The following is a 26,252-nucleotide window of genomic DNA, read 5'->3' as shown; positions in this document are numbered from 1 at the left end:
CTGGCCATGCTCAGCGTCCTCTCTGTTCCCCCAGGGTGGGCACCCAGATGCCTGCTGGGATTCACTGAGACCCAAGACCTCAGTCCCGTCTTCCCCTTGCCCCCAGACTCAGGTCTGCCTCCCCCCTCGAGGCCCCCACAGGGACAAGCCCGTATCCTGAGTGTCTGCTCTGAGCGGCACAGGTGCCAGTGGCTGGTGAGCAAGTAACCGACACATAGACCAGTAGGAGGAAGTGACAAGCGTGGCCGAGTGAAGTGAGGCAGGGGCAGGGGAGAGACACACGCATAGGGGATCTGCCATAGGGAGGGAGTCAGGAAGTCCTCCGGAGTGACAGGCAAGCCTTGGGGGGGGGGGGGCGGGCACGGGGAGAACAAAAAGCACACAGGCCCCTCAGCTCAGTCGCCATGGGGTGGAGACCTGGAGGGTTTCAAGCATGGGCTGCTTTGCTTTTTGCAAAAAGCCCTGTAGCCTAGGGTCTCGTGGGCGCTGGGCCCCCCTCCCCGCCTGGCCCCCTGATGAGACTCCTGCCGCCATCCTAACCACCCAAACTTCTCTTTGGTGGCAGGTTGCATATTCATCGAAGAGAACTTTTCTTTGAAGTGTCCCAAACATAAGGTAGGTGACCACAGGCCTTCCCTGGAAGGTGTCCAGGCTGGAGGGGAGCCCCTTCCCTCTCCCCACCCCTTGCCCTGCGGACCCTCAGCGGGGCCCAGCCCCCACCTGCCCGTCTCCAAAACTTCATTATTCCTGGTTTATCCGCAGCCTTTGGGGCAGGTCTAACGAGGCAGGTCCTGAAGGAGGGGGCCGTCCGGGGTGGGGGCCAGTAAGGGCAGACAGGGGCACGGGACGACGGGCACGGAGGTGACGGTGGCAGGGTGCGGGGAGAGAAAAGTTCAGGCCTAAGGTGAGGCTCCGCTGCCTCCAACGATACTCGCGCCCGGGGCTGGCGGCGCGGGCAGGGGCGGAGCCTCACGCGGGGGCGGGGTCATGTGGGGAGGGGCGGGGCTGGCTCCCGGCGCTCGTCCGCCACCGGCAATAACGGGCACTTTGGCGTCTCTTCCCCTGCAGAGGCTGCCGTTGTAATCCACCCCAACGGCGGGAGAAGCCGCCGAAGCCCGCCTGCCCGCCCGCCGCCGAAGGAGAGGAGCCGCCTGCGCAGCCCCCGGGCCTTTGAGCTGCTCCCAGCGCGGGTCCAGAGCCGATCCTTGATCCGGATTCCGGATCTTGGATCTGGCCCCTAGGGCTGAAACTTGCGGTCCCGGGTTGGGAAGAAAACACGTTCCGGAGCCGCCTGCTTCCGGAACAAGACAACACTGGGCGTTCCCGCCCGCACCCCCCCGGGCCAGGCTTGGAGAGAGGGAGCCCGTGGAGCGGCCAGACTCCTTGAGGCACCCAGGTTCCGGCGGGGATTGGAGACCCCTTTAGCCTGGGGACACGCTTCTCCCCTGGTAGTTCCAAGACGACGTGGCACACATTCCACGTGGGTGCTGCCGCCACCGCAGCCGGTCGCGGCTTGCAGCTGGGCGCCCTGGGGGTGGGAGTGGGGGTCCAAAGGGCCCAGGAAGTGGCCAAGGGCGGCTCCGGGCTCCGAGGCTGGGTGGGGTGGGGAGGGAGCCGAAACCTTTCCGGAGAGGACTAGGCCGGCGGGGGAGGAGGCCGAAGGCTTTGGAAGGAACCTTTCGAATTGCGTCCTAAAGCCCTTCCCACCCACCCAGCCTTGGCCAAAACTTTTCGTGCGGTTTGGGCAGAGCCAGGGGAGTCCGGGACCCATGCTCAGGGGATGCGGGCTCCCCGGGTGTGGGTGGGACTGGGGCACCCCTTTGGCTTCTGTTCGTCCCCTTTCCAGCCCTCTGCCCCACCCCTGGAGCGCGACCTGGGAACGCAAAGGAAAGGAGTGGTGACCAGAGCGCACCTCCGGCGAATGCGTGATCGTCCCTCTGCACGACCACCCGTCTCCAGGGACAGCAGCGCCCACTCGGCACGGGAGCAGAGACAGCGCTAGATTCGTGTACAAACCTGTGTACCCCTCTATATATATGTTACATAGAATGTATATATGTTGGGAACATGCTCGCTTCTCCCGTGTGTCGCCGCCGCCCTGCGTCGTGCGTCCCTCAGCACGGGGCCCTTGCCAGGAAGGGGGCTACGGCGACGCCCCCCTTCCCCGCGCAGCCACCACCGGCCCAAGCCAGTCCCCGCCAGTCCGTCCGCCTGTCCGTCCGTGTCCTCAGCTCTGTCCACGCTTCGATAGGCCTGATGCAGCCCCCAGACTGGGGCCGCCCTAGCAACTTCCTGTACATATGACTGTAAAATGGTAAACGTGTGTATTATATCTGGCCTCGTTATATAGTGTATATATATGTATACATATACATATATATAATATATATGAAGACTGTAAATGTTAAGACGACTAGTGTTCTTATTAGTATATTGCTTCACACTGAAGATTGTGTGTATCGAGCTGTTTCTAAAAGATGTTTATTTTCCTTAAGAGTAAAAAACAGTCATTGCATTCAGAAAAAAAAAAAAGTCAATAAAGATACAACGATTGTTTTGGAAGTCTGCAGCCCGTGGATTCTAACCAGATTCCGCTGGGAGAGGGGGCTAGGCTTTGGGGGGGGGGGGGGGACAGAGAGGAAGGCTTAGTGGGGCACAAATGGATGACAGTCAAGGATCTGACCGGTTCTGCTGGGAGGGCACCCGCCCACGCACCCACACTCCAGGTGGCCTCGGGCTCTGGGGTTGCCAGAGGGGTGCAAAACTCCCCCAAGTGCAAGAGACAGAGAAATGGGGACGGGTGGGGGAGGGGAGACGCACACCCCAAACAGGGATACCAGTCTGCAGTTCCTATCACAGTAGGTCCTAAGGACATGGCGTCCTCTCATGTCACCGGAGAGCTGATAGGGGTAGAAGTAAGGACGTGGGAAGGGACAGCCGAAACCAGAAAGCTCTTAAGGATTAAGGGTTGATACAGTCCAAACGTGTGGCTCACAAATTGGGGGGATCCAGGTCACCTAGAGGTCGTACCCACAGGCCTCCCATATCGAAGGGGAAACTTTAGTCCCTAATGGCGGATAAGAGTGGGAAACCTTTGCCTGGGTCTAGGGCAGGAAGCGGGTGGGGAGGGGAGACCCAAAGGACCCCCTCTGGCTCTTCTATCAGCAAAAGCGCACGCCTTCCGCCCCCAAAGAACAAAACCCGGATTATAAATAATTTCATTTTTTATTCTCTGTACAAAACTTCTCACCTATGAAAATAAAGTTTGCAAAAGGCAAAGTAACACTTGAGCCTCAGAGGCCAGGAGGCTGGTGCGCCTGATCTACACTATGTACAAGTCTCTCCAGAAGGGAGAGAGGCGCCTTGGAGTAGGGCCCCCTTGCTGGCTGGGAAAGCCAAGTCAGCCCCCCTCAGCTCAGTGAAATGTACCCCTCTCTGAGACAGAAGGGGGCCAAAGCCACCGGGTGCCTACAGAGCCAGGAGGTGACATCGGCCGGCCAGGCCCCTGCAATCCCCCGATCGGCCACCAGAGGTCAGCACCATGCTGGCCGCCGCTCTTCCCTCTTGGGTTGGGGCGCAGTCGGGGTGGTGGGCTCGCGTCCCCTCCGGCCTCCCAGGTCAAGAGGCAGCAAAAGCACCTGAGTGCCTCCTATCTCCATTCCCCCCCCCCCCCCAGGAGACAGTGCCGTCCGTGGGTGGACCGTCTCTGTCGCTGCCTTTGGCCGTCGAGGCTCCGTCCCGGCACACGGGCCGAAGGATACCGGGGCGCTGGGGCCGCCGGCGAGGGGTCTAGCTGGAGGTGACGGTGGTCCCGCCGCCCAGGCGCATGAGCATTTGCTGGCAGTCGTGCAGCAGGCGGCGATCGCCGAGCTTCTCGAGCGTGCGCGCCGCCTCAGCCAGCATGCCCACGCGCTGCCCTGGAGCCGACAGGAAGCCGGGGGGCAGGTAGCAGGAGGCCAGTAACAAGGCCTCGGCGTGCTCCCTCCGCGTGGGCCGCGGTTCCAGCTCCGCCGCCGCGCCTGTGCACACCGCACGCGCGTCAGGGGCAGGGCCGTGCCGGGTGAGATCTCGGGGCCTGTCCGCGCCCCACTGGCCGCCCTCCCCGCGCGCCTCGAGGCGCACCGAGTGGAGCCTCAGACCCCTCCCCAGGGCCTGTCCCGTGCCACTGACTCAGAGAGGCGTGCCCAGTCGTCCATCCCACGGAGGACGGTGGCCCCCGGTGCATTTGACAGGTAGGACATCGCCATCAGGCAAGCACCACTAAGTCCCTTGGTCTCTGCCTCTCTTACCCAGTCTCCCTCCGCATCCATCACACCCCTGGGCGGAGAGGGGAGGGGAGGCGGGGCCAGGACCCGCCCCCTACCAGGACGGTGCCCCTCTCACCTTTGCCGCAGGGGCCCGTCCTCCTCCTCAGACTGCGGTCCAGGAGCTGGTGTGTCCGCGTGGGGCTGGCCCCTGCCATTAGCCGGGCCGTGGCCTCGTGTAGGAACACCTGGGCACGAGGAGGCCGGGGGGAGTCGGGGTTCAGGCCAGGCCCCAGCTCTCCCCGCACCTGCTGCTTCGTGGCCCCGTGGGCACTCACCCTCCGCATGGCAGGCCGGAAGCTCTGCGCCAGGCGCCTCAGGCCGCTCAGGTCCCGCTGGAAGCCACGCAGTTCGAGGGCGGAGGCCTGGGCCCCAGTGCCGGGGCCCTGCGAGGCCTGGGTGGGCGCGGGCGGCTGCTGCCGCCGCCACAGGCTAGTTCGTGCCACAAGGAGCAAGTCACACAGGAGCAGCTGCATGGCCTGGGGGTGGTGGGCAGGGCAGGGGTCAGGGGGGCTCCGGCTCTCGGAGGGGAAGGGTGGGGGCCCGCGGTGCCAGGGGCCGGCTCCGGGCTGCACTGCCGAGGCACTGCACCCGCCTCACTCACGTGCAATGCAACAGCAATGCACCGCGGGGCCGCCCGCCTCTCCAGGCCCCCACACCTGCCGCCTGCCACAGGGGCAGCCTCCAAAGAGGGCTCTGCCAGACCACTCACCCCACCCCTCCTCCTGGGGGTGGGGAAACTGAGGGCGGGGGCAGAGGGGTGGCCACTTTCCCCTGGACCCAAGCCTCAGCCAGAAAAGCAAGGCGAGCCGGGCCTCAAGTCCTGTACTGTCAGGCTAACCCCACAGTCTTCGGCAACCCAAGGAAGAACGTCCGGGGAGTGGAAAGGCGGCGACCGCCCCCCAGACCTGCGAGGCCCCCGGCACCAACCCTCACCTTGTCAATGGAGCTGCCAGCTGGTGTGGTGGCCAGGCTGTCCTGCAGGTACCCGCTGGCCTTCTCACAGATGGCCAGGCTGGCCGGACCAGACTCTGCCTTCCTGCGGCCCAGGACGGCCCGGGCAGCCTTGAAGGAGTGCAGAGCCGCCCTGGGCAGGGGTCTCCTGTTGGGGCCAGGGCAGAGGACTGATGGTCAGACCGGGCCCAGGCCCTCACTAAGCTCCCCACTGCCCTGGTTGTGGCTTCACGGGGAAGAAAAGGCGGTGACCCCAACGGCCCGGAACAAAGGCTGGGGGGAGCAGCACTGTGCTGGGGCGGGGGGCCGGGAGATTCCGGCCGGGACTCACTCGGACTCCTGCAGGGCGCGGGGCAGGTGTTCCACCAGCGGGTACAGCCGCTCGGCCGCCTCCTCGTCGCGCCGCAGCCAGTGGGTCACCACGGCCGTCAGTGAGGCCCACCACTTGGCCACGGGGTCTGTGCCTGTAGGGAGCAGGGGTGTGGGTGGGGAGGCTCCCTGCAACTCAGCCACACTGTACCTGAAGCTGAGCTGGGAGTCACAGGGCAGGGGCCTGGGGGCTCACCGGTGGCGGTGGCCATGCTGGAGCTGATGGAGAAGCTGCAGGCTGGGGCCCCGGCAGCATCAGAACAGCTGTTCAGCAGCTGCAGGTACCCAAGGGCGTCTGAGAATTCCCTGCATCAGAAGAGAGGACTGGCAGTCAGCGCAGGTGGCAGGGGGCCTGGGCAGGCCCCAGCCCTCCTCACCTCCCACCCGAGCGCAGCCTGATGTGCTGGCTGTACCATGCGGCCATCTCGTCCTGCCAAGCCGGGGAGGAAGCGGACCCGGGGAGGAACTGAGATGCGCCTGGGGCCACCCAGCGGGTGGACAGCAGCCCGGCTCTGGCCACCCACACAGGGCCCTGGACGTAGCCACTCCCAGACTTCACCGTGGAGGGCGCCTGCCTGCAGGGGAGCGTAGGGCCCCTCACCTGTCCCCATCAGCTGATCCAGGGCTGGGACTGGGTTGAGCCACACAATTCAGTGCTCGCTCCAAGAGGTGTTCGCGGAAGAGCTGAGTCACCTGGGCCAAGGGGTCCACTGCAGGGAGGAGTGGGTGAGCAGGGTGGGAGGAAGGGCCCCCACATCCACCTCTCCCCACCAAGTGCTCTTTCCTGGTCATGCAGGTGGGACAGATAAATGCTCCCACCCCTGTCCTTGGATAGGATGACCCACCTTGGCCAGTGCAGTCTACTTAATAACGTGCCTCTGTCAGCCTGTCCCCTTCCATCTGATCTCCTTACTGCACAATGAATGGTCTTGCTTGGGATCACCTCCCAAATCAACCACCTGCCCCCAAATCTCTGTCTCCCTTTTTGCTTCTGAGGAGCCCCCACTGAGACAGAGCCAGTCTTCCCGTTCCTGCAGCCTCCACAGCAACGACAGACGGGGGGCATCATGGGCACGGGGGACAAAGGAAGAGGTGGGAGGACAGGGGATGGGCACAGGAGTGAGAGAGCACCTGGGTTGCCGGCCAAGCTGTACAGACTCTCCCTCGGGGCACTGCACACGGCCCAGTCCCCATCCACGAAGAAACGGTGGCCCACAGGGTGGCACAGCCACTGCATGGCAAGAGGCACCGAGCCACTCTGGGCCAGGCAGGCCTGGCGGGCGCTACTCAGGAAGAAGCGCTGTAGGGGAGGGGAGCTGGGCTGTCACACTGGACCCAGACAGGGACTCAAAACCAGACCTTGGCCCGAGACCCGAGCTAGGCCCGGGAGCCCACCCGTGACCAACTGCCTCCTCCAGTGCAGCCCCTGGTCAGAGCTGCAGGGACACGCCCCCAGCCCTGTCCCCACCAGCCCGCCACCCACTCACTGTCAGAAAATGCAAGGCCCTCGGGAGACTGGTCTTGACCCTCAGCGCGACGGCCACATAGATCTCAGCCAGTGTGGCCAGGGATACAGCATCCCCCGCGCATTCCGCCAGGTTCAGGGCACTCAGTGCCAGGTTGACGGCAGCCAGGTGCCCGCCCGTGTACTTCCCTGAAAAATGGGCAGGACGTGAGGCCGGGGTATGGGGCAGGGGCGGCAGGAGCCCCTCAGGCCCGGCTCCCCACCCTTCATACCCATGGTGTGCAGCTGGTGCAGCTTGTGGTAGGCGAGCGCTGCGTCTCGGGCGCTGGTGCGGGCATCCGCCTGCAGGGCGCAGTCCCTCTGCAGGCCCCCTGCCCGGCCTGCCAGCCAACGGCCCACCCACAGCCGTTGCAGCAGGTGGCGGATGAGGTTCCAGAGCAGGCTACAGGCCAGGTCCAGGTGGGAGGTGGGCAGTGGCCGGCCCAGCGCCCGCAGGGCCAGCCACAGCTGCTGGGCGGCCTGGGCAAAGTCCCCCTGGGGATGAGGGTTTGCCAGGTAAGGAAAGGGGTGTCAGGGAATCTGAGCACGCGATACCCCTCCTGCTCTGAAGATCCTTCCACCTTGGGCTGTGCACCATGACCCTAGTGTCCCCCACTCAATGGGAGTCTGAAGGCTAGACAGGAGTGGGGAAGACAGGGCCCGATTCACCATGACAGGGAAGGGACGGGGAGTGGCACCCAGCACTTTCCCGGGGGCTGCCTAAGTCCCGGCCCCGCCCAGTCCCCCCAACCCCACCTCCAGGATCTGACCCCTTACCCGGGCCAGATCCAGGTCAGCCTGCTTGCGATGCCTCCAGAAGTGCACGGCGGGGCCTGAGTGGGGCCGTGTGACCGGCTCGCCGTAGACAAAGAGGAGCGCCAAGAAGACCAGCACCAGCAACCCATTGGTCAGCCAGACCAGTGGGGGCAGCAGCCAGGGGGCCCAACCAGGGCCATCTGGGGGCAGACAGAAGGATGGGGGACACAGCTCCCCAGAAACCCAGAGCCCCAGCTCCACGGGCCTAGGGTCCCCCCGAGTATCCCTTCCCACCTCTCACCCAAAGATACCCACGCTGGCCTGTCCTACCTCTGCCCTCAGTGCCCAGCACGCTGCGCCCAGGACGGTAGTAGGTGCTGCTGGCATCCGAGGGGGTGGGGAGACCCCGGCTGGCCAGCAGGGAGGCCAAGGGGTTACAGGAGAGACAGAGGAAGACGAGTGTGCACAAGGCCAGGCGGGAACGGTCCAGCATGCCCCGGCCGTGAGGGGACAGCAGCTGCTCCGGCTTCACCTGGGGGGTGGTGGGCAGGTCAGGGAGGGCAGAGGGGGAGTAGCCCAGAGAGGATGGAACAAGGAAGAAGGGCTCAGCACCCCACCCACACTCGCTGTGGGACCTCACATGACTACAGGCCTCGGTTTTTCTGTCTATAAAACGGGAGGTGGGATATGTTAGGGGCCTCTTCCTGACCTAGTCTTAGGGCTCAGATGTTATCACAGGGAGACAGACGGGGGGCGGGGGGCGGGGAGGGAACAGCAGGACCCTACCTGGCTGTCCTCAAAGACTGGGCTGTCGGGCTCTGAGTCACTGCCACTGCCACCACTGCCACTACTCCTGCCGCCAAGGGACAAGGGGCTGCTCTGAGAGGGCGAGCCGGCGTCGGAGGGCGGCGGGCTCAGCGTGTCCACCACCTCGGGCTTCATGCCCTCCATGGGCACGTCTGTGTTTCCTCCACTGCCACAGGCTGATACCAGGTCCTTCAGAGATTCTGCGGGCCAGAAAGGAGCAGGGCTGGGGGTGGAGGCTAGGATACCCACTCCAAGTCAGCTTAGGGCCCTGCGGAGAGGGGAACTAGGAGGTTGCCCGGCTCTTGAAGGTCAAGTTGGGGCCAAAGGAGGGGCGAAGGGCCCTCACAGGGTTAGAGCTTCAGGGGCAGGCAGGGGCGGGGGAGGTGGGCAGAGCCGAGGGAGGGGCGAGGCCAGGACTCACTGCTTTTGTGGGCGGCCGTGCGGAGACTCAGGTTCTCCTGCTTGAGCTTCTGGTTGCTCTGTTGCAGGAAGCGGATATAATCGATGGCCTTGCGCAAGACAGCGGACTTATTCAGCTGCAGGTGGTAGGAGAGAGACAGCACAGGGAGCCGGTCAGGCCTGGCAAGTAGGCGCCTAAGCGAGGTGGGTGACGCTGCTCTACAACACCGCTGCCTCAGGCCCTTTGCATTTGCTATGTCTTCTACACGGAATGCTCTTCCCCCAGGAGACCCTAACTCCCCGGATGGGCATCAAGATTAACACGTCAAATGCATACAACAGTGTCTGGCCAACTGCTATTATTATTACCGTTTTCATGCCTCACTCCCTCACTTCCTTCAGGTCTTTGCTTATGTAATGTCACCTTTGTGAGGTGGTTGAGATGTGCAACTCTCACCATCCCTCTTCCTGCTTTATTTTCCTCCACAGCACTTACCCCCATATGGCGTGCTCTAACGCTTACTTATTTATCCTGTTTCTTGTCACCCCCCGTCCCCCCTAGAACGTCTGTTCCTAGAGAGCAGGGTTTTTGTCTGTCTGTTCGCTGCTGTATCCCCAGTACCTAAATTAGCCCCCGGCACACAGGGGAGCCTCCCTCCATGAAGTGCAGCTGAATCACTGGCCCTGGCCAGGCCCAAGGAGGCCGAAGCCCACGGCCCAGGCTCAGTCTCAATCCTCCTTTTTGCTTCCGGTCACCTCCTTCCCCAGGGTCACCCCAGAGAGCGCCTCTGAAAACTGCTGCCCGTACCTTCGCCTCAGTGCCCACCACCAGGTCCTTGAGCTCGACGATTTTGTCGTTGATGGAGGAGCGGTAGCGTTTCTCAATCGCGTTGTGGGCTGTGCGCTTCTCGCCACGGCTCTGGGCCGAGCCCGGGGCCTTGCCGCCGGCTGCCAGCCGGTTGATGGGCAGCTTCTCGGTGTCCACTACCAGCGGCACTGTGGCCAGGATGGTTCCTCCGCTCACCAGGGTCTAAAGGGCCGGTACGGGTCACCAGCCGGGCATGCACATGCGCGGACCCCTTGACCTCCTGCCCCACCCATGCCACCGACCTGCAAGGGCCCTGTCTGTACAGCCGTGCCAGGGGCCAGGGAGCTGATACCCGCCGTCTTCACGGTGGCCGCCACGTCTGTTTTCATGGTCGTCAGAAGCAGAGAGTCCGCCTTGATGAAGTGGGGCTGCAGCAGGACCTGGGAGAGGGGGACGCCTCAGCCAAGAGCTGGGAGTCTGAACCAGGGGCTGCCACCTCCCTGACACCCGGCCAGCCCTCCTCACCGGGACCTGCTGGATCTGCGAGGTCACGGTGGTTGTTCCAGGGGCTGCTGTGGGGGTGGCCGTGGCTGTCAACAGCTGCTGGGGGGCCGCATTCTGAACCTGGGTGTACAAGGAGACGGGCGGGACCCCTGGCAGGGAAGCCAGTGGCAGGCCAGGCAGCGGCTGCGGGGTGTTCCCTGGAGGGGTCCCTGCAGAGATAAAGGCTGGGGCTGCGGGCACAGGCTGCCCTAACCCACTTTCAACCTACCTTTCAGGGCCCTATCACCCTATGGCCTTGGATGAGTCATCACCCCCCGGGGCCTATTTCCTATGGGGACAACCCATGCCTAGAGCTCGAATGCAGATGTACAGGCTTTCCTGGCGGGAGTTTGTCTTTGGAAGGACGGCGTGGATGTGGACACCCCGGCAGAGTGGGAGGCAATGCTTCACCCCACAATAACAAGAACACAAGGACTGCTAGTACCGGGGTGTCTGAGGCACTAGAGCAGAGGCCCAATGTCTAAAGTCTGCCAATTCCTCTCCCGAGACCGCAGCAGACCTTCCTCTCTGTGCTCCTGCTGTCCCCGCCCCCCACGCCCCCCCCCCCCCCCCACTTACCTGTGGAGAAGCCTCCAGTGGGGCTGGGATAGCCCAACACAGGGGCAGAGCTGAACTGCGGTGGGGCTGGGGCCGGAAAGCTCTGGGGCAAGAGGGACCCCGGCAGGGGCTGCGGGGTTGGGGGCTGCAGGATAGTCAGCGGCAACGGCTCCTCCTTGATACCAGGCCCAGGGGAGAAGGCAGGCACAGACGGGTACATCTTCAATGAGGTGGGTGCAGGCTGGGGAGGGGACAAGGGTGGAGGTGTCGCCTTGGGTCCCCCCAGGAAGCCTTCGAGTGGGGAGCTCATGGTGGCAGGAGATGGAGACAAGCTGCCCGGGGAGCTGGCATCAGGACTGGCAGGGTCTGTGCCCCCTGCCCCACCGCCAGCATAGGGTGGGTCGAACAGGCCCGGGAAGTCGCTGTCTTGGTTGTTGATGAGCTGAAGCATGTCTGGAGAAAGGAGAAGAGGCTGTGTGAGTGACAGCAGGGCAGGGGCTGGCCCCTGTACAGGGCATCATACACTCCCTGCCTCTTGTCCACACAGCTGTACGTGTGGAGCAATGATGCAGAAATAGAAAGCCACCCACATAAGCCCGTGCCCCCAGACACACAGCCATTGCTTGGGCACCTGTGACACCTGAAGCAATGCCTGGTGCTTCGTATGTATCCAACAGTCCTTGCAACAACCGGACAAGGTCAGAGCCCTGCAGGGACCCGGTCCCACGAGGCCCATTCACTTGCCCCACACCTACGCTGAGGCAGAATTGGGGCTTAGGCCCAGGACTGCGGACGTCAGGGCTGCCATCACCAACCCATTCCTCTGTGGAACAGGCCGAGGCTTGGGGCTGAGCCAGCCGCTGGCCACGTGTGTGCCAACCAGTGTGTCCCTGCGTGTTCTGGGCGCAAGCCCAGACCGACCCTGCAGCCAAGCAGCCTCGAGACCAGGCCACTCAGTTTCCCCTCTATAAAAGCGAATGCTGTCTGTCCTGACTCCTTCCTCCTCGTACAGACTGGGACACACTCCCCGCCACTTGCCCCAGCCTCTCCCCCAGCTGGCGGGAGACTAGCTGCCTGGCTGTGCTGGCCCGGGGCCCTCTAACCCAGCAGGGGCAGCCACCCACTAGGTTAAAGTGCTCTGCAGGACCCACGAGCACAGCCCTGGGACCCCCGCGGGCGCCCGAGGTCCCCAGCCTGAGCTCCCGGCCCTGCTCGCCACTGTTGGCCTGGGCCAACAGCCTCCTCTCACCGGGCCTCAGTTTCCTCGTCTGTACAACAAGAAAAGATGAAGCCCTTCACGGCAGGGCTGCCCCAAGGTTTTGCGGGACAGGAAGCTGGCCCCCCGTGGGACTCACTGTTGCCTGCCTCCTTCCTACTGACAGGTGCCCAGGCAGGGAGGGGACCTCCTTATGGGCTGCAGCAGCATGAGACGGGGGGGTGCCGGGCTCAGTCTCCCTGGGTCCTCCAATGGAAACACGGGTTCCATGGGTCCGCGGGGGGCGGGGGGGGGGGGGTTGATGCAGGTGGGAAACGCATACAGCACTTTCACTTGCGGGGCTTTCCATCCCTCACCCCAGCCCTCATGAGCCCCTCTGACAGATGGTGAAACCGAGGCCCTGAAAGAAAAACTGACTCCAGGTCTGGGATCCCAGATTTGACTCACGGGAGCGGGGTGGGGGGCGCTGGGAGATGGGACAGCAGGACTCCTCCCTGGAGGACTTGGGAAAGCCACCCTCTCACTCCAAACGCCTGGGTGGGGGTAAATAATGGGGGGGTGGGGGTGGCCCACCAACTCCAGTGAGAGCCGGGAACTGGCACTCCGCCCCCTCAGGAACTGGCTCTTCCTATTGGGAGCTCCACAGCCACTGCATACACACGCCCCCCTCTGAGGGAACCAGGGGTGGTGACCCCGCAGCGGAGGTGGAGGCTCTGTGATAAAGGGGTGGGGGGGTCCTCCAAAAAATACCTTCGAACGTGCAATCCATGGCTCCGCGGCCCGCGCCCGCCGCCCCTTCGGGGCGCCCCGGCGGCTGGCCTGCCGGTCTCCGCGCACCGCAGACCACCTGTCAGGGCTCCGCCGCGCTTTAAAGCCCGCCGAGCGCCCCGCCCCCCGCCTCGCCCCGCCCCCGCCGGCTCCGCCCCCCCCGGGGCCGCGGGCCGGGCATGGGGTGAGCGCGCGCGGCCAATCAGCGACCGCGCCACTGCCTCACTAGGGCCCCGCCCCTGCCCCCGCCCCACCCCCGACGGCGGCTAGGGCTCGGGTTTCACCCCGCGGCACTGAATGGGGCCGGGGTTACTCGCGGGCGCGGGCCCTTAACCCGTTCGGCGCCGACACCCGCCGGGGTTACTGGCGGTCACCGGCCCCTTTAAGGCCCCAGCTCCGACCACATCCGCGAAGCGCCGCGGAGTGGGCTCGGGACCGGGAGGCCCCCGGAAGGGATGCCCCAACACTCTTTGGAAATCGCTGACACTCTGGGCGGCTCCCCACCCCTAGGCCTCAGTTTGCTTCTCTAGACAATGGGATGATCACATCTCCTTGGGCCTCTAATGAGAAAAGTGGAGGAGAAAATGGGTGCTGCGCTCAGTACCAAGAAGCGCTGACGTAAGGCCAAGCGCCGCCTGGTCTTAGGTGCGGGGACCTTCCCTTCCTGGGCCATCCCCCAGCACATGGATGACTAATAACTGGCCACAGCCGGGAAACTGAGGCCCAGGGTGAGGAAGGAAGACCCTTATCCCAAACTACTCATTCAGGTAATACTGGAACCTGAGTCCTCTGTCTGTCTGCACAGATGTCCTTTTGCAGAGAAATCTGGGTTTGGGGTGGAGGGAAGGAGGTCAGCAAAGTCTGCCCTGGCCCCCAAGGTCTCACCCCCACCCCCCCACCCCCCCACCCCCACCCCCAGCAATCGCCAGGTATAGCCTGACTCACTTATTCACTGCAGGGTCCTGGGAGCCCAAGAGGCAGCCTAATCCCTGGGACAGAAGGTAAAGAAGGCATGGGTGACAGGCTCTGGGGGTCTTTTGAGGAGGTACCTAGGACTGCCTCCCCTTCTGAGTAAGGTCAAAGTTCGACACACACACAGATGAACAGAGCCTGGCAAGCTGCCCAGGTTGCCAGTTTGGGCTTTTGTGGCCAAACAGACCACCAGCAAGTCCTGCCCCAGCCTTCAACTGTAGCACGGGGGCTTGCCCCTCCTCTGTCTCTGTCTCCTGCGGCCTTGGAGGGTGGCTGAATCCTGGGCAGGCAGGCAGGCAGGCAGGCATGGCAGAGTGAGCAGCGTGTTCAGGCCTGGAGTCCCTCCTGCCCCCAATCTCTCTCCCTCTCCACCAGCCTATAAACAAGGAAACTCAGCCCCATCTCCCTTACACACATCTACTTCCTGATCTTTCTAGATCTTTCCACGGCTTTGCAGGGGGTGCCAAGGATAAGGAAATTCTCTAGCACCTCCACCTCCCTCTCTCCTCAGCCTATGGGTGTTCACACCCTCTCTCACCCCCCCCCCCAAAAAAAAAACAAAACAAAGCATTGCTGCTGGAAAGACTGTGACCTCATCCAAAGCATTGCTGCTGGAAAGACTGAAGACAGGTTAGACACCAAGGCCTGAATTCAACGCACAAGTTTCAAAAGCAGACCCTCACGGCTCTGTTCTTCCTTACCACGTTCCCCAGTTCTTGAGCCCAGAATGTGGCAGGACCGACAAGTAAATACTGGCCTGAAACTTTTCAGGGCAGGGCCAGGGCCAGGGCCAGCCCTGAGGGTGTCCGGCCTGGGACACCCACTTCCTGTCTCATCCTTCTCTTCCCTTCTCCACAGTTTCATGCCTTTTTGTTTTCCATTTCCCACATCTTTGTGCGCTGCCCCCATTGCATCCTGAGGAGGTAGGAGGGAGAATGGTCACCCAATGCCCCCCTGAGGGTAGCAGGAGTCAGGAAAGTCTCTTGAGAGGGGGCGCTGGCCATGGGGCAGAGGACACGGTCTAAACTAAGATGCAGCGGGAAAGAGGGCCTGCGTGTCACAAGGCATCTGGTGGCATACGAGGGGCCAGCCTTTCCCCGAACTCACGGCCTGAGCAGCCCCCCATCTCACTCTCCCCTGGAGCTGAATGTGCCCGCCAATTCCAGCAGAAGCTGGGTGCCAGAGCTAAGGGGGGGGGGTAAATTTGAGAGCAAGCCCTACGGCCTACCTCTTCCCCATACGGCCAACGGGGCGGGCCTTCCCTCTGTGCCTCACCTGCCATGTAATCCCAGGCAGGTCACTCCCCTTCTCTGAGCCTCCACCCCTTGTCTCCAGAGGTGACAGGGGTGGGGTTCTAGAAGAGCAAGCATATTTACTGCAGCAGTATTTACAAAAGCCAAATTATGGAAGCAGCCCAAGTGCCCATCAACAGCTGAAAGAAAAATGAACATATACAATGGAATATTACTCGGCCATCAAAAAGAATGAACTACTGCCATTTGCAACGACATGGATGGAGCTGGAGAGTGTGATGCTAAATGAAAGAAGTCAGTCTGAGAAAAAGAAATACCATATGCTTTCACTCATATGTGGAATTTAAAAAACCAAAGAGAAAAAAGACAAAGCAAAAAAGAGACTCTTAACCATAGAGAACTAACTGGTGGTTACCAGAGGGGAGGAGGGTGGGGGTGGGGATGGATGAAGGACATGGCAGGGATTAAGAGCACACTTATCATGATGAGCACTGAGTAATGTATAGAATTGCTGAATCACTATATGGTACACCTGAAATTAATATAACATTGTAGGTTCACTGAAAAAAATGAAAAAAAAAAAATAATAAGAGAGCAAGTGTATGAAACACCCAGCATTCAGCAAGATCTCAATAAACGTTAGTCCCTCTGCAGCAAATAAAATGGTCTAGAACTGTTAAGGCAGGTAGTGAGTTGCCCATTACTTGCAACATTCAAGTCGGAGCTCCGTGACCATTTAATGAAGATCGTTTTACGCAGAGTAAATTGGGCTGGGACTAGGGCGAGGCAAGAGAAGTGCCCAAGACAGCAGGCCCCAAAAAGCTGGCCATGGCTCCCAAGTGGTGGACCCTTCTCCAGTGAGCTGAACACTAGGCTTTCGGCATAAAGAGAGACTCAGAAGGCCCGAAGGTCCATGCCCTTGAACACAAGGAAGAAAAGGAGGCATAGACTCTGAGCCTCAGTGGGCCCATCTCGCACCCCCTCCAATCTTTCACCTTCCTCACCTCCTCCCCAAGCCTGGATTCCTCCCTTTTCCTCTCCTTTCTCCAGTCCTGCCCTGATTGTAGCAGGGCCCAACAGGAAACCTGAGCCCCTCTCCCTCCCTGGTTCTACCTTGAAACCTCCTTTGGAAGGCAGATGTGGGGCAGCCTTTTATTCTCTGGCCTGTTTATTCTGTGAGGCCATGATGGAAATCTTGGGAGGACCCAATACCACCAACTGGCAGGAGCCCAGATCTGATCATCACAGAAGCCTCCAGCCCATCCAACCTTCATGAGGCCTTGAACCCCAAACAAGCTCTGTGTGCAAGCCTCTTAAGATAGGGAGCTCACCACCTCCCTCACATGGCCTGGTCCGTGAAGCCCAGAGTCGTCTCTCTGACGATATCTACTGCCTTATCTTAAGTGTCTGCTGTGTGTCAGGCCTTTGCCAGGACTGAGGGTACAGGGACAAAGCATAAAGGCCTTCCCTCGTGGAACTTATGTTCCAGTGACCGACAGTCTGCAAATACATGGAGGAATTGTGGGTACAGATGGTGACGGGCACCGTGAAGAAACAGAGGCCACATAAAGACAGTGCGAGGGGCCGCTACACATGTGATCAGCAAGCCTCTCTGAGGAGGTAACATCTGAGTAGAGGCCTGAATGAAAGAGGCCAGGAGGGAGGAAGAATGTCCGGAGCAGAAGGAACAGCGAGTACAAAGGCCCTGAGGTAGACACAAGCTTGGTGTGATGATGCTGAGACAGCAAGGAGGCCACTGTCGCCAGAGCAAAGGGAGCAAAGAGGGGACAGAGTTCAGGGAGGCAGCCAGGAAGCTGAGATTCCAGGCTGTCTGTTGCCTGAGCCAAGGACACCAATTCTCCAGGAAATGGGCAGGAAAAGGATTTGCAAACTGTCCCGTGCAACGCAGATCACAAAGTTGCACAACTCTGAGGAACAGTGAAGGCTATAAAGCCGCACCGTCACAGGAGAGGACATGGGACAGGGCTTATAGGACGCCCGCAGCATTCCACCTCTGCCTGCTTGAAGGGCACGAGGCGGGGATGGGACACTCGCCGAACATTCTGGGAAGCCAGGGCTACGCTCTGCCTGCCATTCATTCCTGCTGCTCCTACCAGTGCCTCCTTGATCCTCCTGAGGATTCAGGTCAGCAGGTTTGCACGACCTCGGCTGGTCATGGATGCAACGGGGACAGACTGTCCTTTGTGCACTCGGGGCTGCCTGGGGGTGCAAATGTGTGCTGGCTCTTCCTGGAAGAGGATGGGCCCATGGCTGCAGCCCCAGCATACCTGGGCATGGGCCCTCGAGACGGACCAGGAAACTAAGGCTCAGAGAGGGGCCGTGTGTCCAAGTGGCTGCCTCTGCCAAGGAGAGAATCTGGGACTCAGACACAGGTCCACCAACCCCAGAGTCCACACTGGTCAGCTCCAGCCTGCCAGAGACAGGAGAGGGCCCTCGCCCCAGCCTGGCTCTGCCCCAACCTGCTGGCAGCACTTGTATCCGGTCAGGAGGTGTGTGTGGTGTGCAAGAACGGAAGAGGAGGCAGCACAAAGCTCAGCAAGGCTCAGCTCTGGCACTGCCCCTTCCCGGAGGCCTTCCTGACCACCATTAGTGGCCGGGCCTTGCCTGGGAGGGCCCGAACCCTGGCATCACTCGGCACAGGGCTGAGCACAGAGGGGACGAGAATCAGAGGTTTGTACAGCCAGCCAGCCACCGTCCCGCTGCCGGTCTCCGGCCACAGGGCTCTCTCCCTGCCTCACTTTCCCCGTCTGCTTTCCGAACACGCCGTGCTATTCGGGGCTACCATGCATTCGCCCAGGCTGTTCCCTCTGCCAGGAATGCCCTTCCCGGTAGCCTTTGTCTACCTAGCAAACTACTGCTCCTCTTTCAAAACGCGATCTGATGTCACCTTCTCAGGTTTTTCCCTCCTCTGTGTCACTCCACACGCTAGTTCCCAACTGCACACACCAAACAACCCTGAACGTGACCCGGAAGATGGCCACTATACCAGGTGCGAGGAAGCACCAATTCAGACATCTTGTCATAGGTGAAGGCTTGGGGCACCTATTCCTCATTTTGGCAGCTGAAAACCAACCCAGGGCCCGAGACAGTGGCAGTTTGGGGGCAGTCCCCTACCGCTGAGCAGCTGTCCCCTGTCTAAAGAGTAGTGCCGTACATCTATTTCCCCCTTTTGGGTTGTTTCCCTGCAGCCTGTTTTCAACCTGAAGAGGATGTATTGGTTCGAAGGCCACGTGCTGCTGTTTTGTTTAATGTGTATTTAGTTTTGAGACAGAGAGAGAGAGAGAGAGAGAGAGAGAGAGAATCCCAAGCAGGCTCAGGGCTGTCAGCACGGAGCCTGACATAGGGCTCATTTTCACAAGCCATGAGATCACGACCCGAGCCAAAATCAAGAGTCAGACATTTAACTGACTGAGCCACCCAGGCGCCCCTAGTCTCTTTATCTTTAATGGTAGCTGAGGACTGGGTGTTGCTCCCCTGGGGATCGGGCAGGGGGAGAGATGAGAGGCTCCCCACTTTACCCAGCCCCACCTTGTCTCCCAAGCAGAGAGCCAGAATCAAAAATGGTGGGTGCGCAGAACTTGGAACCACAGCCCGTAGAAACTTCCAACATAGGATCCTTGGATAATAAGCTAAACATGTTAGGTGCCGGGTCCTGGTTAAGTGCTCTAAAGGATGAAAATTGGTTGAGGGCCTACTATGTGTCCTGTGCTACGTAAGCCCTTGATCTAAATGAGCTCATTTAGAGGCTGAGCTCTAAATGGGCTGAGCTCTAACGGGCTGATTGCCCACAACTCCAAGAAAAGGTTTTCATTTGTTTGTTTGTTTGTTTAGACAGAGAGATCACGTGAGAAGGGTACAGGGGCAAAGGAAGAGAGAAAGAATCTCAAGCAGGCTCCGTGCACAGTGAGGAGCCGGACATGGGGCTCGCTCCTACAACCCCTGGAATCATGATCTGAGCTGAAATCAAGAGTCTGAGGGGCGCCTGGGTGGCGCAGTTGGTTAAGTGTCCGACTTCAGCCAGGTCACGATCTCGCGGTCGGTGAGTTCGAGCCCCGCGTCAGGCTCTGGGCTGATGGCTCAGAGCCTGGAGCCTGTTTCCGATTCTGTGTCTCCCTCTCTCTCTGCCCCTCCCCTGTTCATGCTCTGTCTCTCTCTGTCCCTAAATAAATAAATAAATAAATAAATAAATAAATAAATAAATAAATAAATAAACGTTGAAAAAAAAAAAAGAGTCTGAGCCACCCAGGCACCCACAAGAAGATGCTTCTATCATTATTCTTAGTACACTGAGGAAACTCTGAAGGCCAGATAGGTTAAGCCACTTGTTCATGGTCACACAGCAGGGGTTGAATTTGAAGACCCCTGCGATCTGGTGGGAACCCCAGAGCCCTAGGAGGGGTAGGCCTGGCATGTGACTGGGAGGGACAGGCTTGCTGGGAGAGAGCTGGAGCGTCACTCGGGGGGAGGGGGTGAGCTTGAGCAGGGTTCCAGGTGGGGGTGGGCCTTTCCAGGCCACACACTCTCCCTGTGCCACCTCCCAAACTCAGCATGGGAACCACACACCTGGGGCCAGCCTCAAAGACCACCCTGCCCCTTCAGGGGCGCCTGGGTGGCTCAGTCGGTTAAGCTTCTGACTTGGTTTCAGCTCAGGTCATGCATGATCTCATGGTTCATGAGTTCAAGCCCTGTGTCGGGCTCTGCGCTTACAGGATGGAGCCTGCTTGGGATTCTCTTTCTACCTCTTTCTCTGTGCCTCCCCTGCTCGTCTCTCTCTCTCTCTCTCTCTCTCTCTCTCTCTCTCTCTCTCTCTCTCTCTCTCTCTCCCTCTCTCAAAAAAATAAACATTAAAAAAATTTTTTTTGAAGATCCCCCCCCTGTGGGAGCCCCAAATCTGTCTCTAAGGCTCTCCTGCCTCCCCTCACACAACCCCCTCTGTGTAGCCACATGGGACATAGGTGTCACACGAATGCCATCCTGGTCGGGTCTGGGGATCAAAGGGCACATCCACAGGGCCGATGGCTGGCAAGAGACAAGGCCAGAGATACTTCCTCTGGCCAGTCAGTGCTGCCATTCCCAACTGAGCTGCACCTGTTGTTCAGACAAAGTCCAGATCCCAGTCCTCCGCCTGACGGTGACCCCTGCCTGGGGTTGACCAGGTCACTCAGGATGTTTGCGTCCACAGCGAAGTGAACATTGGACAGGAGGTAACCCCCAGACACCTCAACCTACTCCCAGCATGCCTCTGTCCATCCCCCCGAAGAGACAGGTCTGGTAAGCCCTGCAGGTCAGGAACGCCATGCTGGGACAAAGGAACCTTATCTTGGGGGCACTGGGGAGCCATCGCTGTTTGGGGACTGAGGAGTTGTATGCCCGGAGCTGAGAGCTGAACAGTAAGCAGTCTTGCACTGTATTTCCTCTTGGTGGGACTGGGGGAAGAACTGGGCGTGAGATAACATGGGGAGAGGTGGGGAGGGGGGTGGCAGAATGGCCCCCAATGTGTGTTCTCTCCACCAGGACTGCCCTGGAGCCAGAAAACAGCCAGACAGGCCTGGACTGAGACCTAGAAGGCAGGCCCTCCTGTGGTTTATTCAGGTACCTTGACGGACCCCAGGGCCGGGAGAGCGCCAGAAAACACTGCCAGTGCTGAGCTGGGGCGGGGAGGGGTGAGATCCAGGAAGGCCACCCTGTCTGGGAGGACTGCCGGGGTATGAAAAAGAGTGAAGGTGGGGATACCCGGGCAGAGAGGAGAATGAACTGTGCCACCAAAGGCTTCAAATAAACCAGCGCCCCCAGGGTGACTACTCAGCCTGGCCCCTGCCGGAATCTCACGGCCACTTGCCTCTCCGGCATTTAAAAGCATGTACAAGATCTGAGAAATTAATCAGAGAAGTGAAACCTGCCCGGGGCTTAACACTAATCCCAAACATGGCACAGGACTGCTCTCCCGTTGCCTCCACCCACTGCCACAAGGACCCCCAAAGCACAGAGCCAGAACAGGAGGCCCTGGGAGGAGACGGAGCTCGCCGGAGGTTGGGGTGTACCGGGCCCAGGCAATGCCTTCACCCACAGAACTAAGGGCTCATGCTGGCAGCTCCGCCCCCAAACCCGTCATAGGACAGAGGGTTTGGCAAAGCCGGGCATCAGGGCTGGGTGGAGCTCAAGGCCTTTGGCCCCTTGCCTGGTGACAGTCCTCGTCTCATGACTCAAGGCTGCTCTGGGCTGGGAGAGGGAGGTGACAGCGTGGCCTCTGACCCTTCTTTGATCTACTCCCAGGCCCCCAGCATAGCCCCACATGGAGCAGCCTCCAGGGCTCCCTGTTCTATTGCTTCCCACCCCCACCCCCACTCTTAGGAGTACAGCAGTTAAGAGCGTGGCCTCTGGAGTCCACAGCCTGAGTTTGAATCCTGGTTCTGCCAGGTTCTGGCTATGTGACCTCAGGCAAGTCACTTAACCTCTCTGTGTGCCTCAAGGCACTCACTCATCTGTAAGACGAAGATCTGAAGTCTACCCCACTCAGTGTTGTCAGGGGGACCCAATGGTCAGCTAGGTACCGGGATACAGTAAGTGTTCAGTTAGTGTTGTGATTCCCCCACTCCAGCGGCCAGAGGAAGCTTCCGACATATAACCCAGGCATGGCAACGCCTTGCTCCAATCCCCCCCAGGGCTCCCCACTGCCTCCGAGATTCAGTCCATCTACCCTTTCAGGCACTCGAGGCCTGCCTGGCCTACCTCTCAACCTTCTGTCATCTCAGGGGACCTGGAGACCGTACCTTTCCCACACCCAAGTCACATCTCTCTAGACCCTGAATCTGCCTCTCTCCAAGGCCTGGTCTCTGACTATAAATTCCCCTCCCAGAACCTCTGCCTACACAACTAAAGAAGGATCCATCCAAGCAAAGACTGGCCTGCGGTGTCCCCTGCAGTACAGTTTATAAGAACAGAACAACCTGGATGTCCATCAATGAGGGACCCAGTAGATAAACCAAGGAACTCGACTGCTGCCTGGCTGTAGATACAGGAACAAAGCAAGTTACAACCTGCTGTGAGCTAATGGACCCTATTCTCTATAAAAGTATACATTAGCGGTTGCCTGGGCTGGGTGTGGAAGGCTGGGTGTGGACCAGGGAGCAGTTGTAAATAGAGGGGATGAAAATGTTCCACAACTAACTGGTGATGGTCAACACAACTTGGTCAATGTAAAAATTTATTGTACACTTAAAATGGGTAAGTCTTACGAAAGGTAAATTGTACCTCAATGATGTTTTCAAAAAGTAGATCACAAGTGTAGAACCATTCAAAAACAAATATATATATATTATATATATATATTTATATATATATTTAATATATATATTTATATATATTTAATATATATATTTAATATATATATTATATATATATTATATATATATATATATATGGACATACACAGAAAATAATCCCCCACATAATTAACACAGCTTATCTCTGTGTGATGGGTTTAAGGAAGATTTTGGTTGTTGTTTTTTTTAATTTTTGCTCACCTGCACTTTCTAATTTTTCTATAATGCAAAGAGATCCTCTGTGTAACTGGCGGGGGCGGGGGGCAGGGGGCGGACAGAAAGTTTGGATAAAAGCTGAGAAATCTACTGTGGCAGGCAAACATCAAGCCCCAACCAGCAAGAGGCCCCAGTGTTTTCCCCTTCTCTCACAGAGTAGAGCTGATGCCTAATTGCCCCCAGCCCCCAATGGCTGGGAGGGCCTGGCCTTTGGGCCTCAGGACCTAATGCTTCTATGAGTCAATAAGAAAGGTCTATGCCAGACCTGTTTTCTGGATACACCTGCCCTGATTCCATTCTCCCAACTCCCCTAGGAAGGGAAGCATTTGTATCCAGAGTGGGAAACTGAGGCACAGAGGTTGAGAGAGCTTGGGCAGGACGTCAAAGTAAGTGAGTAGTGTCCAGATTCAAGTCCTGCTTTGGAAAAGCCCCACAATCAGGGTGTCTCCTCCCAGACCCTCCCCTGGCCTGGCCCGCGGGGAAGGGGAGCTGATAAGACCCCAGGCTAACAGCCAGCTGAGCTACCATGCAAGGCTGCAGTAAGACAGGAGTGGGTGACTTAGATGTGTCTGTTTTGGTAACCCCAGGTGCCACGGGCTCCATGGACATGTCTGTCTAGGTTGTGGAAGGTTTGAGTCCTGTGCTCTTGGCCTCAGGTTCCCCATCGACCAACCGCAATTTAGCCGGTGTTGCTGAAACTGCGAAGCGACCACGGAGGGCAGTCTGCTGGGGACTGTGGTTTGCCCTATCTACAAAGTGGGGCCACAGCCTCCCAAATGGTACCTGCCGCACTGTCCCCAAACCCCTCCTCTGTCAAGCAAACAATGATGCTTTCAAAGATGTGAGTAAACCTCAGTCCTAGTCCGCCCTCCAGCCCACAGGGGATCCTCTTTTTATCAACCGTCCCAACCTCACCTCCAGTGCATTCCTCTTAACTCCTCAAACTCAGGGCCTTCGCCCTTGACACGCCCTCGGCTGGGAAAACATCCTTTCCAGGAGGGCCCAGGGCTGACTCTCAGTCTCAGCTCAAAAGTCTGCTCAATGAGGTCTCACCCCACCCCTGCTCCACCCCAGCTTGCAACTAAATATCCGTTTGCGGTTTTTCTGGTGGATTTACGTACTCCCAAGAAAAGGAGGATCCCAGGCCGGCCTGTGAATCCCCCCTCCGCACAACGCCTAGGAAACGGCCTGGCATTCAGTAAATGTTGAATGATTTTTTGCAGAAGCGATGCCCGTCTTGGACCAGGGGAACCGGACGGGGGCGGGGTGGAGGGGAGAGGGAGGAGAGACAGGAGGAAGCGACGCGCGCATGCGCGTGAGCTCTGAGCCGAGCTGAACTCTCAGGCCGGAGGGAATGACCGCGAGTAACCCTGAGCTGACGTCAAGGCTGGAGCAGGGGCGGGGCCTCGGCGACGCCCAGGTCTCAAGCTCCCGCCTCGGCCAACACTGGGCTGAGGACTCACGGGCTGCGCGGCGTGGGGCCCGGGACGCTCAGAGGCGCACGTGCCCGGCCCTGAGCCTCCAAGAGACCCGGCGAGGCGTGGCCCGAGACGCCAGGGCGGGCACAGGGACGCTCAGAGCGGTCTGGACAAGGAGGTCCACAGCGCGCGGCCCAGAGACGCGGGGAAGCCCCGCGCAAGCAGTACAGAGCCGGCGCCCCGCGCCGGCCGGGGAGACAAAGGCCGGTCGCCGCCTGAGCTCCCGGCTCCCGCGGAGCCCAAGCGGCCCTTGACGTACCTTCGATGTCGGTCAGCAGCGCCGCGTCCAGCTCGCACGGCTCGGCCAGCGCCTGCTCCAAGGCCGCTTCGCTGAAGGGCGGCTCGTCCATGGCGCAGTTGCCTCCTCCGGGCGGCCCGCCGGGCCCGCCGCCGCGTACGGACTTTCGCAGCGAGTGTCGCGTCCGCCGGCCCCGACCCGCTGCCGCCGCCGCGCGCGTTCGCGTCCTGTCCTGGCCCCGGTGGCGGCCGGGCGCCGGCGAAAAGTTCCTCGGAAACTGGGTTCCCCCGCTGTGGCTCCGCAGGGAGGGCGGGGCGGAGGCGGGGCTCTGTCGGGAGGTCCCGCCCTCCAGGGTAGCCGGCCCCACCCTACCTGGAGAGAGCCGGGACCAGGCTACCGGGTCAGCCTCGAAAACCTACCTCCAACCGGCCCCTCCATCAGTGTGCCCTCCAGTCATTCATTTTATCCAGCCTCTGGCCCACTGCTGCAGGGACGCTCGGGCAGGCAATGGGCCCTCCCTGGGCCTCAGTTTCTCCAACACCAAGCAAGGGGTCTGGGTGGAAACTCCAGGATAGGGCCTGTCCCAAATGTCTCTGGACTTGGGGCTGGTGAGCTGTGGGGTCTGGACAAGTCTCACTTCCTAGATTTGGCTCTTTAGAACAAGACAGATCTGTCCAAGATAGAGCGAGCTGTAAAGACCTGCTGTGAGCTCTCCTGCCAACTCTGTGCTTTAGTTTCATTAGCTGGAACTGGAGCTTGGTGCTGCTTCTCCATAGGCTGGTTGGGATGTTAGTGATTACATGGGGGGGGGCAGGGGGCTGGGCCTGTGAGATCAGTCTGCAACCCCCACCCCCACCCCCAGTTTCCTTAGATCAGATTGGTCTCCTGATAAGAGGATAGCCCAAAGGGAGCCTGGAAAAGACAATTTCCCTTCCTGATTTAATCAGGTTTCCTCCCAGATCCAGCTGTGGTGACAGTACAGGCAGGGATTTGGGAGCCAGTGGACCCAGTACAGCCCCTGGAGGTGAGCTGGCCTCAGTAACCGGGAACACAGGAAGACCCAGAGTTCTAACTGCCCAAGCACACAGTTACCCAGGGACAACAACGGGGCTTCAGGGCTATCTGACTCCAAACTCGGTGCTTAGCACTGGCGGCAGCCAGAATGGGGACACAAGGAAGAGGTGGATTGTGCTTTAGACTTGAGCCAGGTTGCCCTGGATCATGACAGGCTGGGTCTGGGTCAGAGGAGGCAGTTTGGCTAGGAAAATGGCTGGAGGCCAAACCCTGGGCCCTGTGGACTGGGGACAGAGCTAGGTGGCAGGGGAGGGACCCATGGAGACGGATTGAGATAAAGTAGAACATTTGAGTATCGGAAACTGGAAAGGCAGTGAGCTGCCTGTCCCTGGAAGTATGCAAGTGGAGAGTAGCCAAGAAGACCCATCAGAGGTCTGGACCCCCAGTCTCTCCTAGCCCCTGACCTCAGTGAGTCATGCCAGCCCAAATACTGTCTTGCTCAGGCTCCAGATATAGCTTGTCTGGCCACACCTTCTGAGGGAGTAAAATTAGTGGGGCACTTTAGAAGGGGGGTGCCTTGGCCAGGAGAGACTTGGAGGCCCAAGTCCCAAGGGCTCAGCCTGTACATGCAGCTCTCTTTGTTTCCCTCCCAGAAGTGGCTGCTGTGGAAAATTACCCAGAACAAGAGTGGCCAGAAGCCATGGGGGTCTCCAAACCGCATCTGCCCCCCAAATGGCCCTGCTCTGGCATCC

At 59.7% G+C, this 26,252-nt stretch overlaps 2 protein-coding genes and 1 long non-coding RNA gene across 12 annotated transcripts in view; 2 read left to right on the top strand and 1 right to left on the bottom strand.

Moving 5' to 3' along the window:
• RAI1 (retinoic acid induced 1) overlaps positions 1 to 2,562 on the top strand; it is an 81,096-nt gene extending 78,534 nt beyond the window's left edge. For 2 of the 3 annotated variants that reach the window (XM_023243910.2, XM_003996372.5), the window contains exons 4-5: positions 566 to 615; positions 1,069 to 2,562. In XM_023243910.2, coding sequence (XP_023099678.2) covers positions 566 to 615; positions 1,069 to 1,083 — 65 coding nt within the window. In that variant the 3' untranslated portion in view covers positions 1,084 to 2,562. The remainder of the gene's footprint in view (positions 1 to 565; positions 616 to 1,068) is intronic. The other variant, XR_006589662.1, reaches the window with a different exon arrangement.
• Positions 2,563 to 3,206: 644 nt separating this feature from the next.
• On the bottom strand, positions 3,207 to 24,772 carry SREBF1 (sterol regulatory element binding transcription factor 1). Of its 5 annotated transcripts, XM_045044817.1 has the most exons (21): positions 24,508 to 24,771; positions 23,672 to 23,685; positions 12,969 to 13,065; positions 11,024 to 11,455; positions 10,427 to 10,614; positions 10,204 to 10,341; positions 9,902 to 10,123; positions 9,116 to 9,230; positions 8,674 to 8,894; positions 8,218 to 8,419; positions 7,909 to 8,087; positions 7,365 to 7,626; positions 7,115 to 7,281; positions 6,759 to 6,927; positions 6,229 to 6,337; positions 5,824 to 5,933; positions 5,590 to 5,722; positions 5,241 to 5,406; positions 4,583 to 4,783; positions 4,384 to 4,492; positions 3,207 to 4,019 (listed from the first exon to the last, which is right to left on the bottom strand). In XM_045044817.1, the coding sequence occupies exons 1-21, from the start codon at positions 24,596 to 24,598 to the stop codon at positions 3,790 to 3,792; spliced, it is 3,555 nt and encodes a 1,184-aa protein (XP_044900752.1). In that variant the 5' UTR covers positions 24,599 to 24,771; the 3' UTR covers positions 3,207 to 3,789. The 5 variants fall into 5 exon arrangements, with proteins under 5 accessions (XP_044900752.1, XP_023099680.2, XP_023099679.2 ...); XM_023243912.2 differs by lacking the exons at positions 12,969 to 13,065; positions 23,672 to 23,685 and having other exon boundaries at positions 10,427 to 10,602; XM_023243911.2 differs by lacking the exons at positions 12,969 to 13,065; positions 23,672 to 23,685 and having other exon boundaries at positions 24,508 to 24,770.
• On the top strand, positions 15,749 to 23,992 carry LOC102899172. Of its 4 annotated transcripts, none has more exons than XR_002148897.2 (4): positions 15,749 to 17,902; positions 20,415 to 20,622; positions 20,747 to 20,824; positions 22,089 to 22,477. It is a non-coding gene; the product is annotated as an uncharacterized LOC102899172 (long non-coding RNA). The 4 variants fall into 4 exon arrangements; XR_006589664.1 differs by lacking the exon at positions 15,749 to 17,902 and adding an exon at positions 23,358 to 23,992 and having other exon boundaries at positions 20,412 to 20,622; positions 22,089 to 22,274; XR_006589663.1 differs by lacking the exon at positions 15,749 to 17,902 and adding an exon at positions 23,085 to 23,992 and having other exon boundaries at positions 20,412 to 20,622; positions 22,089 to 22,274.
• Positions 24,773 to 26,252: the final 1,480 nt, after the last annotated feature.

This window comes from Felis catus, chromosome E1 (assembly GCF_018350175.1).
Source record: "Felis catus isolate Fca126 chromosome E1, F.catus_Fca126_mat1.0, whole genome shotgun sequence".
NCBI classification, from domain to species: domain Eukaryota; kingdom Metazoa; phylum Chordata; class Mammalia; order Carnivora; family Felidae; genus Felis; species Felis catus.
This window is presented reverse-complemented; position numbering and strand designations above follow the sequence as displayed.

Bases quoted from the DNA above. Each gene is read 5' to 3' on its own strand.
- SREBF1 (XM_045044818.1), bottom strand. From the start codon at position 24,598: ATGGACGAGCCGCCCTTCAGCGAAGCGGCCTTGGAGCAGGCGCTGGCC. The intron at 11,456-24,507 runs GTACGTCAAGGG...TCCTTTCTCCAG, and splicing joins GCTGCTGACCGACATCGAAG to ACATGCTTCAGCTCATCAAC. The intron at 10,615-11,023 runs GTAAGTGGGGGG...TTATCTCTGCAG, and splicing joins CACTGGAGGCTTCTCCACAG to GGACCCCTCCAGGGAACACC.